Raw genomic sequence first — 19,563 nt, 5'->3', positions numbered from 1 at the left:
TGGGACTCTACGCTTTCTGGATCCGGATATTTATTTATTTCCCCAGGTTAGGGAATTTTTCAGCCAATATTTCTTCAAATAAGTTTTCTTCCCCTTTCCCTCTCTCTTCTCCATTTGAGACCCCTGTAATGTGAATGTCAGCACACCCGATGTTCCGGAGACTCCTTATTCTCATTGAAAATTTTCTTTTTTCTTTTTGCTCTCTGACTGGGTGATTTCCAGTCTTCTGCCTTCCAGATTGCTGATCCAGTTTTCTGTATCATTTAATCTGCTGTTGATTCCCTCCAGTGTATTTTTCATTTCAGTTATCGTATTCTTCAGCTCTAATTGGTTCTCTCTTGTATTTTCTAAGTTTCTATTTGTTTGCTGACAAGCTGACATTCTCATTGTGTTCTTGTTCTTTCATTTGGAACATATTCCCATGTCTTCTCATTTGGTTTGACTTTCTGTGTTTGTTTCCATGAATTAGGTGAAACAGCCACCTCTTCCAGTCTTGACAGCGTGGCCCCATGTAGGAGGGTTTCCTATGTAGACTGTATGTGCCAGGCAGCTTTGGCATGCCTGCTGGAGCTGGAGTGTGCATGGCCCAGGGCCATCCCAGGACACTCTGCATTGGGGCTTCCTCGCAGCTGAAGCTGGAGCAGGCCTGGGCCAGGGGCTTCCAGGGCATACTGAGCTGGGCTCACTTTGGCAGGGTGGCTGGAGCTAGAGGGAGCATGGGCCAGGGGACACCAGGGTGTGCTGTACCAGGGCCCCTGGCAGGACAGCTGGAGCTGGAGTAGGCACATACCACACTGTATATCCCTTTTACTATACCAGTCTGGCCTCAAAAAAAAAAAAAAAAAGATGCATCTGATGCATCCTGGAAAATGGTAGTGGACTACTGTAAACTCAACCAAGTAGCAGTCTCTCTTGAAGTTGTTATGCCAATGTGGTATCCTTCCTAGAAACAATATGGACCCAAGTATATGATATACAGACACTGAACTGTCAAAATGCATTTTCCCCACCCCTGTCAAGGACTGAAATCATTCACATACTCCTGGGCTGGAAAAGAGAACATACTGACAGTCTTCCCCAGGATTATGTTAACCCTCCTGCCTCTATCGTAATACAGTCCCAAAAGACAACAGGGACATTCCAAAGAACATTTTACTGGTTCACTATATGAATGAGAAAAAAGTAGCAATTATATTAGAGGCCTTGTTTAGAAACATGCTCTACAGAGGGTAGCAGATAAATCCTACAAAGATTCAGGGGCCTGTAATATCAGAGAAATTTTTAAGGTCATGAAAAACCATCCCTCCAAAGCAAAGAACAAATTATTACACCTTGAACCTATCATCAATAAGAAAGAAGCACAATGGCTGGTAGGCAGCCTCTGGTTTCTTAAGGCAACATATTCCACCATGGGGAATACTGCTTGGTAAATACTCCTTCACCAAGAACTCCAGAAGGTTGTCAAGCTTCAAAAGGAACCCAGAGCAAAATGAAGCTCTAGATCAAGTGCAGTCTGCAAAGCAAGCAGCCCTGTCACGTTGGCCATATGATGCAACAGACTGCACAGTATTAGATGCATCGGCGGTGGGGAAAAGATGCCATGAGAAATTTATGGCAAGCCTCAGTAGGGGAATCACAATGTACACTCCTAGGTTTCTGGATGAAAGCCATGCAGTCTACAGAGGAGAACTATATACTATTTGAAAAACTGCTTCAAGTATGCTACCAGCTTTGGTAGGGACAAATATCTGAGCGTAAGTCATCAAGTGACCAAATAGCCAGAAGTGCCCAACATAAGCTAAATTTTCTGTTAGGCTAAACCAACCAAACAGCTGGACAAGCCAAACAACCATCCATTATAAGGCAGATGTGGTGCACTCATGTTTGAGTCTAAGCAGGGCCAGATGATATATAAGTAAACTGAATGTGCAGGCAGACCCAACTTTCACATCATCTACTATAACTGCACCAGCGTCTCTCCCTTAGCTGACATCTTTGGCCACAAAAGGGGTCATTATTTCTCCCCTGCAAAAGAGGACAAAGGCCAGATGCATCAGCTCAACAGGTGTGCACCAGCCAAAAGAAGACTTTCAGGGATGGTCCTGAAAGACATTAGTGAAGAAAACCTCTCAATAGGCAGGGCTTTAGATGGTGTACCTGGGTGTCCACTTTGTGTAGAAAGAGAAATGACATGGGTAAGAATACATGTGGACATACAGGCTTGGGCAAATGGTTTGACTAACTGGGCAGAAGCTTGAGAATCTACCCATGGGAAGGAGGAGTTAAACTGCACTAGTTAACTTCAATAACCCCCATGGAGAAGAAAAATCACAGATTTTTCTGCATTCCAGACTCATAAAATCATAATAAAGGAGGGACTTCGGGCTTAGTGGCTTGAAGTGCCAATTAGGTCTCTTCACAAAAACCAAGTAGAAGCCTGGATGAAATTGTCAACAATGACAATTGCGTGGCTGAGGAAATTAAACAAAGGCACATAAAAACCTGAGGGAAATGCTTGAGTTTTAGATAATAACAACAGAAGTCTGCTACTTTCTTACCTGGGCTTGCTCCTACAACCCCCTTCTGGTACAGTTTCAGCAGTGCAGGGCTGTCTGGGAAAACCAGCCACCTTGTTATTGGTTTGGGGTGGGGTGAAGAAGCAAACCCGATAGGAAACAAAGAAAACTAGCAGGTTTCCTAGCCTAAGATTGCAGTACCACATAGGGTGAATGGTAGAGCAGCCAGAAATTTGACAGGGAAATCTTGGAAATGAGAGACCCACAGGAAAAAGCTCAGTAAACTCTCCACACATGTCAGATTGACTGGGAAATTATACCCTATTCAGGGAAGATCCCAGGAGAGTCTGGGAGAAAGTGAAACTCCAGCAAGTGACTTGAAAACTGGCTGAACTCTGAACGTGTCCCCCACACTGCACAAAGATTGATTAGCAGAGGTTGATTAAAAGCTGAAAATATTTTAGCACAATTTCTGCCCAAATCTCTGGCTGATAACTAGGCTCTGCAGACACAGGAGCGACCCATAGGAAGGTGAGACTCTTATCACTAGAAAAAAATGGTACGACGTATACAAAGTAATGAGAGAGGGGGAAAAACTCTGTCAACCAAGAATTCTATATCCAAAGAAGTTATCCTCCAAAAGTAAAGGTGAAATTTAAGAAAATTTCCCAGATTAAAACAAAACAAAAACAGACATATGTCTTCTACTCCAGAGGATCTGAATACCTAGCTTAGTTGCTAGAACTGACTCCTTAAATTTAAATGAAGAAAAAAATAGAATGTATTGTCACTTATAACATTATTTCTTTGGGAAAATGCATCAAGTTTAAAATTAGAAGCAGGTATTTCTTGTTTCCTCAGTAAAATTTGAAGAGTTGCCCTCTTCTACTATCTCAAGAACAGGATATGAGGCTCAAATTATAGATTAATCAAAACCTAAGTATCCCTTTCTCTTCTTGACAGAGGCACTGGGGACCTCATGCATAAAAAGAACGTGCTCTACCGCTGAGCTACGCCCCCCACCCCAAAACCGAGGTTTCCTTAATTACAAAGCAAAGGTCAGTAATCCCATGGGAAATACATTTTTTCTTTTAAAAATCCCTAATATGTATAGAGTAGGATATGCTGAAATAAAGTGGCTTTTACAATAATCTGTAAGAAAAAAAAAATTAAACTCAGTCCAACTCTTGACCCTTCAACATTGTGTGCACAGTCAAGCGCACACACACAATTCTGAGTATGTGTGCTATTTTGTAAAATATAATCATATCTAAAATTTGTTTCATTTGAAGAGACTGCAGTGTATTCCATTCATACCCCTTTTATTCTAAACTCAGAATTTTAACATCTTCTTATTCTCTTTTAGTTTTCTTTTTTTGATGTCCTTCATCTTACATATAGCCTAACTTGTTCATATCATCTTGATCATTAAAGTTCACAATTTTCAATACTATTTTATTCAACAATCCATCCCTTAATATAAATTATATATTTCAAGACTTGGACAAAAGAGAAGTATCAGGAGCATCTTAGATTCCTACGAAATGAAACGTTTGCTTGTATTTTATTAGCTTTTCTGTTGAAAGAATTAACAGCATTCTTTTACTGTAGGATTCCATGCTTACTACATCAGGCTCACTTATTTGCTCCCGAAAGAGCAACAACCAAGCTACCTACAAAAAAAGAGACAGATAAGCAGCACCAGGGAAAATGGGATTAAGGGTGGCAATAATTTGGGCTGCCTTTTTGCTTTGAAACATACCTCCCCATACCCCAAATACTTCCTCAAGAAGCCCTTCTTATGGTTACATTTTAGAAAGAAAAACAGACAGCTTGAAGCACAAGCTAACAAAAACAAAAGCCCATCCCACGTACAATTTTCTTGGATGAGTTAGCCTTCATTAATGCAGTCAAATTCATAGCAAATTCTTACTCCTGCTGCAAAAAGCTGCAATTCTAGGGTGACAGAAAATGCTTTTATACTTCATGTTTCATACTCTAGTACTATCAATTATTGACATTTAATATATTTTAGTTGAATGAAATAAAGAATGAATGAATGAATGAGTCTACTGTATATTTCTCAAAATATTGAAATGGTCTTAGACCCAACTTCTCTGATACTTCAATACTTTTTTAAGCCAAAGCTAACTGGCTATTACAGCATTTGTAACACCATTAGGGTATTTGCTCTGATATGCCTCTTAGCAGTTAACAGCAGCATGTCCTTCACAAAGCTTTGTATTTTTCTATTCATTGAACCAATTTCATCATTACATTTTTAAAGCTCTATTAAATACTTGTATCTAGGCATCATCTACTATATTCTAATTCAATTTAACAGAGGCTTTGACATTTCCTATTTTCCAAACTAACTTAAACAATTAGTCCATATTTTAATTCTGCTTTTAATTTTCATTCAACTAGCTAAGCACCTTTTCAAATCTCCTGCAAAACGAAATCTGTAAGATTTTTTTTCTTAGTACATACTTGGTATTTTGGGGGGTGGTACTAGTTTCCATTAAAAATAATCTTTTAATCTTTTTTCTCTAGGCAAATATTAACACAGTGTTTTATCCATAATTAACAAGGAAATATTTTTGCAACTAGAAGGAATTACCATCTTAAACATTTTATATGTTGCAATTTATCAAGAAACAAAAACCTCTCCTTTATTCCCATTTGTAAATCTACCTTCTGGCTATGCATTTTACAAATTAACTTCAAGTTAGTTTAGCTTCTCAATCTGCTTACATTTATGTTATGTAATTTCAAGTCTGAAATCAGCTTCATAATATGTATTTCCAACTTGATTTATTACCTCATAAAAAGTGTACTTTTTTTTAGAAAAGACACGATGAAACAATTTCATAATGTTGCATAATAATACAACAGTCATTAATTATATACATGCGACTTTGATGTGTTTCAGCTTTTTTAATTCCATAGTGAAGCTCTGACTCATGTTGCAATTGGAATAACCATTTAGCATGAAATTATTTTACCTACAAAGTGAATATACAGGAAAGCAATAAAACTAAAAAATTTTACCTGTGAAAGTCTTAGTAATAAAGTAAGTAAGTAAAGTTTTTAAAAATTTTCCCATTATTATAATTTATTCTAAAATAGTTTTAGTCCATATGGTTCAGAATTCCACACATGTTTAATTAGTCTCAAATATCATAAATCAAAATCTTTCTCAAATTTCTAATGTATATTGTCAATTCAATAGTCTATTATTATAAACATACACAGTAGATTAATTACTTTAAAATTGCAAGAAACTTGAGATTATACAAGGAGATAAATTTCACCATTTACACCTAAACTCAGATGTATAAAGCTGCTATCTTTTAGGATTTGTGTTTAATATTTTAAGACCCATGCTTCTACCTGAAGGTTTGCAGTCTGTCTTCCCTTCTTTCTATTCTGGTCTGTTCACCAAATTGCCCCACCTTCATATCTACCTATACCTTCCTCCCCAAAAAAAGGAAAAGGAAGGAGTTGTGCTACTCTAAAGAGTCTAATAATTACATCAACCATTTCACAATTTATCGCTTAGGAGACTGTCATACACATGTATTCTTCCACTTACTACCCCAGTCTCTCAAGATTTTACAAGAAAAAAAAGAGACCTAAGAATTAAATAAAATCAGTCAGGTTAGGATCTGGAAGACAATGGAAATTAAAGTCTCCACAATCGATCTCAGTGCTTAAAAAAGATGAAACTGGATGTCTTTTCTACAGTTGGATAAATGACTGACAATATACTCATGTAATTAAACATTTTATGTTGCATTATAATATTAAGATTAAAATATATTAAATCAGAAAACATACCATGTCTACAATACATACATCAATTAGCCACTGAATATCATCTTTAGAAACTTTTTCAGGTAGGTCAGGTAGAGGAGATGGGGGAAGCAGGAAAAACCAGTATCAGATGAGTCATGATATAAGGGGGTGGCTTTAAAACATGTTTGGCCATGATCCCCAGGATGAAACATAAATTTTACATTGTGAGCCTAAATAACACACATGCAACACTAAAATGTTTTACACATCAATTACCTTTACTCTGTGCAATTCACTTTGATATTTTCTACTCTATCCTATATCAGTCTCCCATTTTTTAAAATACCAGTCATGACTCTCTCAATTGGTTCTGAAAGTAAAGAGGGAAGGAGAATAAGGGGAGGGGCCAGGGATGGAGGGCTGGGGGTAGTGATGGGGCCTTTGCCCCACAAGAAGTATCTGGCAATGTCTGGAGATACTCTGGGTTGTCACAGCTGGGGGTGGGAACTACTAGTATCTAGTGGATAGAGGTCAAGGATGCTGCTAAATACCTCACAGGACATTAAGACAGCCCCACAAAACAAACAAGGCATCACTGCTGATAAGACTGAGAATTCTGCTCTAGTTTCTTTAACAGGGAAATCCTAAATAAATTTGGAAAGTCAACAGTTTTAAAGTTTATGAAAAAAATACATTTTAAACTTTGAGAGAAATGTCCAACATTTAAATTCAGAGATACTATGACATTAGCAATCTAAGACTTCTCTACCTCCATAATTCAAAGACAAAAACATTGCAATTTTCTAACCCAACACAAAATATGGAGAAGCAATCAATATAGCATTATGAAAAGCAAACTGTTCATACTGAGCTGCGAGATAAGTGTTATAAAACAAACAAATCATGTAAAATCAGTGGAAATGACCAATGCTTCTCTCTTTTGAAGTTCCATAGCACCCATAGTACAATGGGCTTATATTGCGAGTTATTTTACTTTCAATTTGTTGAAGATAGAAAGAATATCATTCATCTCCTCTATATTTTCCATTAGATCCAACTCAACACCCTGCAAATAACAGGCTCTAAAAAAGTTACAAATTAAAAAGTATATTCTTCTCAGCCTGGAAATACAAGCCTAGTTCAACAGGAGGCAGATCCTGGAAGAAGTGAAACCAACGTAAATGTCCACAATCCACGTGACCATGATTATAATTTCGTTCAAAACTCTTGAAAGTTGTCTTGTAGAAATCTTGACTATCTTTGACTATCACAGGACAATAAATAATCTAAAAATGTTAATACTTACTGTTTATATATTATATAAATTTATATATTAAAATATTTATATATATTATCTGTTGATGATAGATAAATGGTTAGACTGAGATATATAGATAAATATCCCTACAACTGCCAAACAATGGACATACCATTGTATTTATAGGTAAGGAAACAGACCTGCAGTGGTTAAATACACAGGAAAAGATCAAGCAGTTAGTGAATGATCCAGCCAGGATTTGAGCTCCTCTTTAACTCTAAAACTCATGCTTTTTTCCATAAAACCACCCTATTATTGTTACACAAATAATGATCTGGTCACTCATAGACTGTAATTATCAGCATCACTGAAAGAACCTAGTGAGTGAAATGACATCTACTCAAAATTTGGATGAAATTCTGTATATTAAAATAATGACATCTATCCAAAGTGACAAATGAATAAGAGAAAAGCTAAAGCCACCAAAGCACCAATAAAGCTGAAGATTAAACAGCAGCACAAAGTTAGCCAACAGGACAGCAGAGAAATAAAAAAACTTTAAATAAACTATAAACTTGCTGTGTGGATTATCAACGGAATTTTTATTATTTAAAGATCAGGAAAAAGCCTGCCTTGTAGTAGAAGCTATAATATGACATACAAGAGCCTGCATAGAACCCTTCTGCTGTGGTAATGTTGCTTGGTGCTATCTATGCAGTGTTGGTTAATGCTTTAGATTACTTAATCCAAATTTACTCTATATATTTTGGAAAGGTGCACAAGAATGAAAAGGGACAGAAAAGTTAAGACAATGAAAAATATGTCTCAGTTGTAAAGTACATTCTTTGGAGTTATTTAGCCTAGGGGATAATAAAGCAAAGGGATGACTATCTTTTAAAAGTTGGTTGATCCTCATCAGAATGATGTATCTACATATAATCACATAGGAAAAAAATGCCACTAACAAAACTATTTTAATTATTAGGAAAATTTTTCAAACATTAGTTAACTATTAAGGATGAATATGAATCTCAATGTTAGATATCTTTAAAAGTAGCTTATTCTCAAATCAGATTGACATTTTTCCCACAAATAATCAAAAATGCTACTCTAATGATGATACGACACAATTTAATCTCTTTCCCGTATTATTCCAGTTTCTCAACAGCTACAACTTCTCCTCACATTGTGGGTAATACCAAACAGGAAAAGGTTACTTTATTTAGATGTCCTTCTCCAAAACTGAATTAAATTACGACTGATATAATATGGCAGAAGCCATAGTCTGTGAAATAAATTATTAGGTAGATGAGAAGGAGGACTGTCTCTAACGGTGTCCACTAGGAGTTCAAGTTAGGGGAGAAGACAGATGTAAATGTGTAGTTTCTTTCCATTTTTAAATAGCATTACCTGGGATTTTAACTCATATATAGCTTTTTATTTATGGGAGATTTTTATAATGTAACTTCAAAACCCTGAAACGAAGTATAAGCTCTTAGAAGAATACTACATATAAAAAGCTTTCAAGCCCTGGATTGATGCAGTTGTTTGGTTTTTTACATCTTTATGTGGTAAAAGTAAAGGCATTGCTTTAGCAAAGGATAACAGAAGTGCGTAACAGAATCTAAACCAAAACACTATAGATAACAAAACGATTTCTTTCTTATGTATTATGATAGATACGTTCAGGCAAATATGGAAAATGACCAAACTAAAGATTATTAAATATACTTAAGGAAGTATTACAGCTTCTGGGAATAAATTTTCTATATGATCCATGATAAGATTAAGATCTACAGTTTCTCTTTATAGACTTTGATATCTTAATAAACACAATTTTCTTATTATCTATAATTTAATTGCAACTTGTATGAAATGAGGTTCTAATTTTTACTGTATATTCATTTTCCTCAAGCCCATTTGTTGAAAAATTTATCTCTTCCCCCTTGGTTTGTAGTGCTTTCTATGTTTTTATCATTTATTTATTGTAATATGCCAACTTTGCATAAGGATTATTTTGAGCTGAAGGCAACTGAGAAGAAGCAGATGCAGGGAAAGCTCCCTACCTTCCCCATATTTGCCTAAGATGGACATAAATTTGCAAAGGTGTCCCCTACGCACACTCTACCAGAAAGGACAAAAGTTAATTACTCCTTATCAGCCCAGAAATAGTTCCAGAGGAGTGTGCACAACAAACTTTACTAGCTAGCCCTTATTTTCCATTAGATCCCTATAAATTTACCTTCCCATAATTTGCAGTCTTAGAAACTCAAATCCGTTGCCTTTGTTTTGTCATCTCTCTAAAAATGCACTGTTCTTCTGTTAAGATTCTAAATTCTACCCACCCATTTGAGTTGCTCATAGCTGACTGTGCACATATATACCCAATGCACATGGTAATAAACTTCTGTTTGTTTTTATCTTGTTAATCTATCTTTTGTCAATCTAATTTACAGGGCCCCAGACAGGGAAACTAAGATGCATAGAGGAAAAAAAAAGTTAAAAGGGAATTATATTCAAAACCTTGTAAGAGGCTATAATGAAAAAGAATACAAAAAGGAATATATATATGTATGTATAACTAAATCACTATGCTGTACACCAGAAATTAACACAACATTGTAAACTGACTATCTGTCAATAAAAAAAGAAAAGAAATAAAGAGCTAAGTTTTTCTCCCCTACAACTGTAGATTGACTTTAGAAATATGATTCTCCAAGAAGTCAATTAGGACTGTGACAGAATGTTATTAACCCCAAAAAATTGTTTAGAAAGAACATGTATCTTTATAGTATTTAGCCTTCTCAATTTGGAATATAAAATGAATCTCTACTCACTTCCTTTATGTTACTCAGTGAAGTCTCATAGCTTTCTTCATGGAGGCCTCCCTCATTTCTTATTAGTTATTTTAAAATCACATTTTCTGTTTTTAGATCAGAATGGGAACTGCCTTTCATCTGTGTTTTCTAACTAATTATTTTGGTACAGTAAAAAAGAATTCTGTATTAATTTCTAAATTAATTTCATATCTAGCTGCCTTCTTGAATTCCTTTACTGATTCCTATTGATTCTTATGAAGAAATTGATTACTGATCAAATGGTGTCAGAAAACCATGTGTATTGCAGGGGGGAACAGGTTGGTACAAGGGATTCATGTTAGAGATTATCCTATATATTTTGACACACACCAAAATAAATTACAGAAAGATTAAAAAGTTAAAGGTTAAAGAAATAAATAATAAAAACATGAGAAAATATACAGTTAAATATTTAACTGATTTGAGGATAATAAAAAGTTTCTATGGTTAAAAGGAATGGGAAAAAAAATCACCAAATATGCAATAAAAAGAATGAAGAAATAAATAAAATAAAAGGAAATAAAAGGAATGAAGAGACAATTCATAGAAGAATATATCAAACACCAGTAAACATAACATTCATCTTCACAATCAAATTCTAATTAAAACAACAAAGAAAAAGCATTTTTTGGTGGTCTATTCAACTGGCAAAAATTTGGTGCATCAAGACTGAAAACTCAAGCACATCTGACAGGAGGATGGAGTATTATCATCTTTCTGGAGAGCAGGTTGGTAATCTGAACTAAAAACTTAAAAGAATCAAAGCATGAATATGTATTTGTGAAATACTCAGAGATATAGGCAAAAAATTGCATATAAAGAGAACCATTATAATATCATTTACAGTAGCAAATGGAAGCAACTGCAATGACCCCAAATAAATGAATAGTTAGTTTGTGGTACATCCTTATGATAAAACAGTAGTGCAGCCATTTAAAACATTTCTGAAGAACGTCTAAAGGCGCAGAGAGAAGCTAATGATATGATATCAACTGGAAATAATCAGAAAACAAAATTATATAGTATTATACCAACTTTGTAAGTATGTAATATACACATGCATCAGACAAAGGGAAGAAAATACAACAAAATGTTAGCAATGGTTAAATTTGGGGGAAAGGACTGTGGATAGCTTGCATTTCATTCTTTACACTGAGCGATTTTTCAGATGTTCTATGGTAAACATATTGCTCCTTTTGAAAGAAAGCACAAAAAATGTTATTTTACAACTACAGCTAATAGGTATTTTGAAATATGCCATCAAGTGCTGCAAGAAAATTTTTAGAAACATAGCAAAAAACCAATTTTTTAAAAAATCAATATTTTTTCTACATAAATTACAGGAGATACTTTTATAACTTGAAATTTTCTTCACATAACCAGCACCATTAAAAAACTTAAAAATAAAGGTAGTAATACCTAACAATTAAATATTCAGTCAGAAATACAACCTAAAAAGCAAACCATTATCTAACCAATTACAGGGAAATGTGTGATTAGAATACAGTGCTTACCTTTTTCACTTACACTCTCACTTTCAATCTCAACATCATCACAACTTGTATATTCAGGTGTCGAAGCTAATTCCTCCTCTGAACTGCTCAATGAAACCTGGCGCATTTTACCTCCTTTCTTTGATTTATGAGGCTTTGGTGGTGGAGGTCTCACTGACTCTGACTGGTCAGAACTGAGAGAATCATTCCTTAACATTGTTTCCATTTTTTCCCGTTTCGTTTTCCTTACAGCGGAGCTAGGATCTAAGTGGTGTTGTTTCCTTAGTGAGTCAGTACGTCTCATGTCTGGTCTATCAATGGGTATTGGACTCCTCCGGGGGGTAGGAGGACTATGGTTTGTGGTCCTTTGTGGATAAGAACTTGGTCCCTGAGCCTCTCGAGTTCTTTCCATTGAATAAGAGCGCTGACTTTCCATGGCAGCTCTACGTTCAGATATAGATCTTTGCCTTGATGGTCGTTCCATCCTTAGCATAGAAATCCTGGAGTCTTCCAGTTCAGCATTTGCCAAAGAGACATCACTGTGCCTTCTCTCATGCCTGGCTCGTGACACTTCAGCATGAATACGCATTTGTTCTTCATAGGGCTGTGGCTTTACTGGATAACGGGCCAAATTCGGGTCACTTCGGTAGCGTGCCTGGTATTCCTCCTCTCTCCTTTGTCTCTCATATTCATCCCTGCTCTCCACATCCTCATCATCTACAACATATTCTTTGGAATGCCGATGACTTCTCCTGTTGGAGTCCCTGTAATTTATATGATCAGGCTCTTCATAAAACTGAGGTTCACGTTGAGACCTCCTATCAGCATAATCTGATGGAGATCTAGGCATTGTGCTGTCCGGAGTAGCATACTGCGGGTACTCCTCTCTTTCTTCCCTTTGGTCGTATCTTCTGTTCTGATCTCTGGACACTGATGGACTTCTTTTCCTAAGTAATCGAAGAAAAACAATGATGAAAGGAGCAGCATTCACGCAATTTCACATTTTACTGATTCATTGGTGGGTGGATGGATAAATTTAAATAGTTCTTTTGCTTCTTTTTTCTTCAATTTCATTTTAAAATCATGCCATAACAAAAGTTTTATTAATATTCATTTTATTCAGTTCAAATAGGAAATTTATAAGGTACTTTTAATATAGTTCTTAAATGCCTGATACACTACATATGGAATATACTTACACCCTGCAATTAGTCAAGCAACATCACATTCTGCTGCTGCAAAATAGCCTTTATTCTAAATTCTTTGCTTGGCTCAATACACATAAGCTATTTCCCAACTGTTATTCAGAAGCCTAGAAAAATTCCACCTTCTTTTCTCTCTATTCCTGAGACCTTGATTTCATAGCTACTTGAAAACATAATGAAGCCAAACTGATTCAGTTCAAGAACTGAATGCTTCCAACTAAAACTAAGAGTTGGCTCTTAAAAATTATTTTTCATTCATCTTCTATCTAGATCACTCTTAGTATTGGTTCAACTAAATCTTCATCTTATCATTGTATCTCCAACCCTTCTTTACTGCTCTAACCTGAGATAAGCAACAAATAAATACTGACAAAACGATTTATTCATTTCAAAAAAAAAAAAAGAGGAAGTCTTTCTAGAAGTCAGAAAGATCTGCTGTTTTTATTCCATCTTCATTCAGCTTAAAGCCAGCTCCATTACACTCCTCTGCCTTCACATCTGATCACTAATATTTCCTTACAATCTCAGAGGAAGAGAGTGTATACTAAGATTTCAACCTGTACCTCTAACACCAGTCCCTCTAACACCAGTCCAAACTGGTAGACCTTGCAATCACACATAGTTCTCTTAGTCAACAAAATAGTCATGCTGTCCTCATTAGCCATGAAAAGCAATGGGACTAGAATCCTGAAGATGACAGAAAAGGTTTAAACTGTTACAACGATTTTGCCAGGACACATTAAGTAGTGGAGTCAGTTGAAGTTAAAGATGACCAAGATTAGACCGCTCAGTTGAGAATTTCTTAGATTTTTTTTTTAACCCAAACAGAGAAAGGATACACGTGGAACGACACAACCCAGCAACATCATCATTCTCCTCTAAATGGGTCTCTTTTGGGTCCCTGAACTCCTTTCCCATATACCTGGAATGCAGTCTGCCAATGCATCAGTTAGGTTCATTAACAAAAGCAAAAGTCACTCTAGGTTTTCCAGGTACTGAGGGTTTTAATATAGAAATCAAAACTACACAACTGTTGAACCAATGAAGGAATGAAGGCCAGAGAAGTTAATGCTGTTCTTGGCCTGGGGAACCAGAGACACAAGTTCTCAAAATGGTCATTAAGAAGGTGCTATGATCCCAGGATTCTTAGGCAATTTGCCACCAATTATCTGAGCTGCCTACAGCATTACGGAGGTCAATTAACAGAAGTTTAACCCAGAAACCACCAAGACTTTGACATATGTCCATCCGCCTACCAACAACTCTGCTCGACAATAATGGTTTCCGTAACTCTTCTACCTTCCAAAGCTCACACAACTGCATGGCTAGGGTGGACTCTAACCTAGAATCATAAAGGGAAATGTATTTCATTAAATGAAGAAACTGGTCTGTTCCCTTAAATGTTTTATGATTAAACAAGTATATGTGCTTTTTTATTTTTACATTTTCATTCTTACATTTACATATAAAACATTTAGGACTTAATTATAAATCTTTTAGGTTACAATTGTTACATAACACCACAGACTCCTACAGTTAAAAATATACAATCAAAACAGAGCACTCAAAAAAAATCATACAGTATTAACCTACATAACATCCTATTTATGTGTCTGTTATGCATATTTCATTTTTCTTTTTTGTCATTATTTTTATACCTATGAATAAAGAAAAAATTCCCTAGTATGTAGCAATGTATCATGACAAGAACACTAGAGTTACAGAATCTGGGCTTCCTACTCCTACTTCTGCTATTAGCCAGTGACCTGACTCTGTACAGCCATTTAATCTTTGAAAGTCTGTGCTTTAAAGTGAGAGATACAGATGATACACATTAACTCAGATATTATTTTAACAAATATGTATTAGGTAAGTACTAAATGCCACACACTATAATACAAATTAGAGACACAGAAATGATTAAGAGATGACCCTTGATTATAAGAAGCTGAACGATTCTAAAACCCTCTTCCATTTCTTAGAGACTACGATCTTATAATATTGATACCACAACTTCATCAAGTTAACGTGCCTAAATGACGGCTTAAAGCATTGCAAAAAAATAATGATAGTCTTATCAAGATGTAATTAACTGACTGGTACGAATTTTCAGAATACTCACATCTCATTAACTAGCTACTTAACTACTTACTATACAAAGAATATATATATATATAACTGAGATAAATGAAAATTACTCTAGGGAATGCTAAAGAATAAACAATTAAACCAGGTCCTTCTCAAACTGACCATCTAACCTGCATTAGATGCAGACTTCATGTTAGGAATTCAAATACATTTCAGTATATTTAAAATAACATAGCTTTTTTCCATTCTAAGTTAATAAATATATTTGTCTCTAAAAATATATTATTCATAAACCTAATTTAATGTAAAGAAATTAATACTGTTCCACAAGTAAGATTGTAGTTTTTCTCAGATTTATATGGCATATAAGAAAAGAAATTTTCAACTTTCATTTAGAGATTGCTTAATTAAATTCTAATTTCTTTAAAATTCAGTGTGGACTGAATAGGACCTTCTATAGCTATATATAAGTATATAAATTTTGGAAACATAAGAAAGGAAGTAAAATGTAGTATGTCAAGTGAAAGCAGTATGACTTCATTACAATAGACCAGTAAATCAGCTCATCACCTGGAGCTCACTTTTGTGCCTCTGTGTTTCTCCAGCATAATACTTCTCATCCTATTTAGTTACCTAACTGGTGTTCTGTACTATCCACTAGACTTTACATTTTGAACCAAAAAGGACTGTGTCTGACATACCTTTGTACCTCCAGTATTTATTCAATCACTCAGCAAATACTTATTTAGTGCTTACTATGTGCCAGGTATGATTCTGGTTGCTGGGAATACGACAGAGAAAAGACACACAAGGTCCCTGCCCCCAGGAAGCTTTCTTTCTAGTAGGGAAGACAGACCGTAAGCATACAAACAAGTTAAGGTAATTCATATAGCCCTAAGTCCTACAGAAGAAAACTGAAACAGGGTAAAACCACAAAAACGGACTGAAGGAAGCTACTTTCAGTAAGGAAGTTCTCTCCTAAAAAAGTGCATTTGAACTAAGATCTGAATAACATAGTTGAACATATGAAGATTATTTATATAAAACAGACAACTTTGCTGGAAATGTTTTGGGTATTCTAAGTGGCTTTTCTTTTCTTTTCTTTTCTTTTCTTTTCTTTTCTTTTCTTTCTTTCTTTCTTTTTTACTCAAAGCTGTTTTATAAAATATAAATTTACTGAACTCTTAATTGTTGCTTTACTAAATCAAGGATTTTCCAAGGAAGTTTCTCTCTAGAACCCCCTGAAATGCAGCCCACTAAACCTTTTCACATACTTCCCCCTGTGAAAATATTTCATGCCCCCAAACTGGGTAAATTGGAATTTGCCATATTTGGTAAATACCTCATTATATTTAATCTCAGTTGAAAGTTAAAAGAAAAACAAGCAGACTAAATCAGAATGAATGGATACTGGTTTTATAATATGATCAAAAATGCAAGCCTAAGATTATTAATACAAATTAATCTCTAAACATGGAATTTAAGGCCATACAAGAAAGGAAAAAATTTCACAAAATGTTGAGGGAAAATTGGATGTTTTGGAGGAAGGTCAACTTAATGATGGCCTCTTCCTCACTGTACTTCTTCCCTATGTAATCTTACCCATTTCTGTCTATAATACTCCTTAAAGTGTTAAGTTTCAAGAGGACAGGCAACCTGGATCTAAGGAGGCTGGCACATAGTGGGTGCTCAATCTGCCGAATTAAATAACTGATTGATTACTTCTGCCTAAGATTATGTCTACGTTTCATGGCTGTCTGTACTCAAACCCATTGATTTGCTAAAATAGTCTTCTCTTTCCTCTACTACTCCATGGCAGTTACAGCACCTTAAGTGAAATGAAGAAACTACATTTACTAGTAGTATAATTTATATTATACTCTGTGAGTATAATATAGATACTCTAGTATATGTTAGTTTGGCTTTTTGTTGTTGTTGGACTTCAGGGTATTGTTTATAAAATGACTTCTTTGGCAAAAATGTCAATCACTTTAGAACTAAACATTTAAAACAAAATCTCTTTGCAAATTAGGGATTTCTAGTAATATATTAACATCATGCTGAGTACTATAGGACAGAGACAGGGAGAAAAAAGGAACACTACATTCCCTGAGGAATTAACATAAATGTTTGAAAGTAAGTAGGGTATAAAGTGAATACAGTGGGCCTTTATAACACAGGAAATATATCTTCCATTGTATTGATAAATAAGAATATTTATTATAGAATTCAGTTCCAAATAAAGTTTATTACTAATTAGTCCTTAGCAAGCCATTTAAGTGCTTTTTAAAAATCATACTTTAGGAAACCGAATTCAATATTAAATCCAGGAATCACTTTGTTCTAGAGATTATGAAATTTGCCTAAAGCATGTGAATCATACTGTAGATGCTGATTTGTACTGGATTTCAGTAAAAATAGAACAGTGGTCATGATTTCTGAAATTGGGATGACTATTGTCACTGTTACTTAACATGGAATTGGGTTTTTAAAAATACACTTTCAGGTAGTGTATCTGGTAGTACACGAAAGCCACGCTAGAAGCAAAGCAAGATTTCATTCTAAGAACACTCTTGCCAAACAATGAAGAATCTGCTATCAATTATTCCAAAATATTCAAATACTGTGTCAAAACAATTTCTACCAATTATATCGTTAGTTATTTCACATATTTTTTCTTTACATTAAAGCTGCTATATTTCTTAGACACTGTATTTTTTTCAGGACCTGAAGAAAATTCATGAAAATGTAAGTACTTTACCTCTAATCTCTAATCTCTATCTTCACTACTGCCTTTATAAGCAAGCCTTAGCATTAATTATTATCAGATGGAAAACATTTAACAGGTAATAGAATATAACTTGTACGCTTCTCTAAACAATCATAAAGCATTTAACAATACTTAACCCATAAATTTTAATTCAGAAGAATGGAGTAATTCATCTAAGATGCTATATTTCTCTTAGTCCTTCAAAGACCCTGAGAAGCTAAGAGGCAGAATCCAGAATTATGCCTTTTTTTAAGAATAGAATGTATTTGTGATATTATGTAGTACCTTAATTTTTACTTCTATGCATCAATTAATCTCTATTTCTAATATGTAACAATATCAGTGTATATTTATATTCACTTTGTATTTACCTAGTATCTGTTCATCTTACTTCTCTTTATATTGAAACCTAAGCTGCTACAATTATTTTCTGGTTCACATATTATGGTGGTCTTAACCAGAACTAGTTATAGAAAATCATGGACAGAAATACCCTAAATCTACTTTAATCAATAGCATTTCTTGTTCATTGCTTATAACTTTTTGTCATTTGGACTAATTATCAATCTATTTCTAAATATTCTAGCTATATATCCACACCTGATACTCCATAATAAATGTTATTCTGATTACGCATAATTGTTTGAGCAAGAAACTCTACCAGTTAGTCTCTTTAAAATTCCAAGTCTAAAAATCATATTGACTGATAGGCAAACTCCAAATAAAAAAGATTCTTTCTCAATTAAAGCCACTTTCAACAATTTCCCAAAGGCAGTCTCAATTTATATACTGTACATTAATTCATGATGTTTTTACATAAGTTTTTATTTTAATATTTACAACCTCTAACGCCCTATGTGGTTTGTGTTATTATACTACCTACATTCTGACCACATATACTATAAAATAATCAAGTTTCTGAAAACATAATCCAGTAAACATTTGAAAACATTTACAAAGATAGTAAAAGGTTACATGGAAACTTAAGTTTTAATATTTTAATATTCATATATTTTAACTCTCATTAAGAGCTACGCAATTTTTAAGAATCATGACACCGAAAGTAGAATGAAGAATTTGAAGATTACTAATTTCTGTAAATTCAAATATGTTATTAAGCACTATCTATATGAAAATCTCTTATTCATAATGTTCATTAGTAGAGATTATTATTGTCATTTTATAAATAAAATAGAAATGACATTTGAAGAATCAGTAATCTGAAAAAAGACCTCTTTTTAAAAGCTTAATAAAGCATGGTATTGCTAACTGAAATACTTTATTACTTCAATTACACAATGCTAACCATATAGCTTAAACATAACATTGCAATCAAATTCTGAAATTTGAAGCTGTTAAGATACATTAAATCAAGGATTTAACAGAAGGATACAGTCCTGTAAAACATAAAATATATAGGTTCCATTCCTATAATTCCTACAAAAAGCTTTTAACAAATCAATTTACAGTCATCATAAAACATGAAAAAGATCAGTCATTTTTTACATTTCACGGTATTTACCACATTTTTGTAGTTTTACCTTTCGCTCAACCAGTGCACATCTGTCCAGCATGAA

The 19,563-nt window shown here is 34.4% G+C and overlaps 1 protein-coding gene across 11 annotated transcripts in view; it reads right to left on the bottom strand.

Annotated features, from left to right (window-relative positions):
• RIMS2 (regulating synaptic membrane exocytosis 2) overlaps nt 1-19,563 on the bottom strand; it is a 509,607-nt gene that overhangs the window by 279,984 nt on the left and 210,060 nt on the right. For all 11 annotated transcript variants that reach the window (XM_045517246.2, XM_074352612.1, XM_045517245.2 and 8 more), the window contains one exon: nt 11,945-12,870. In XM_045517246.2, the coding sequence (XP_045373202.2) occupies nt 11,945-12,870 (926 nt within the window). The remainder of the gene's footprint in view (nt 1-11,944; nt 12,871-19,563) is intronic.

Source organism: Camelus bactrianus, chromosome 25 (assembly GCF_048773025.1).
Source record: "Camelus bactrianus isolate YW-2024 breed Bactrian camel chromosome 25, ASM4877302v1, whole genome shotgun sequence".
Classification (NCBI taxonomy): Eukaryota; Metazoa; Chordata; class Mammalia; order Artiodactyla; family Camelidae; genus Camelus; species Camelus bactrianus.
Note: the sequence above shows the minus strand (reverse complement) of the source record. Positions and strands in the feature narration are given on the sequence as shown.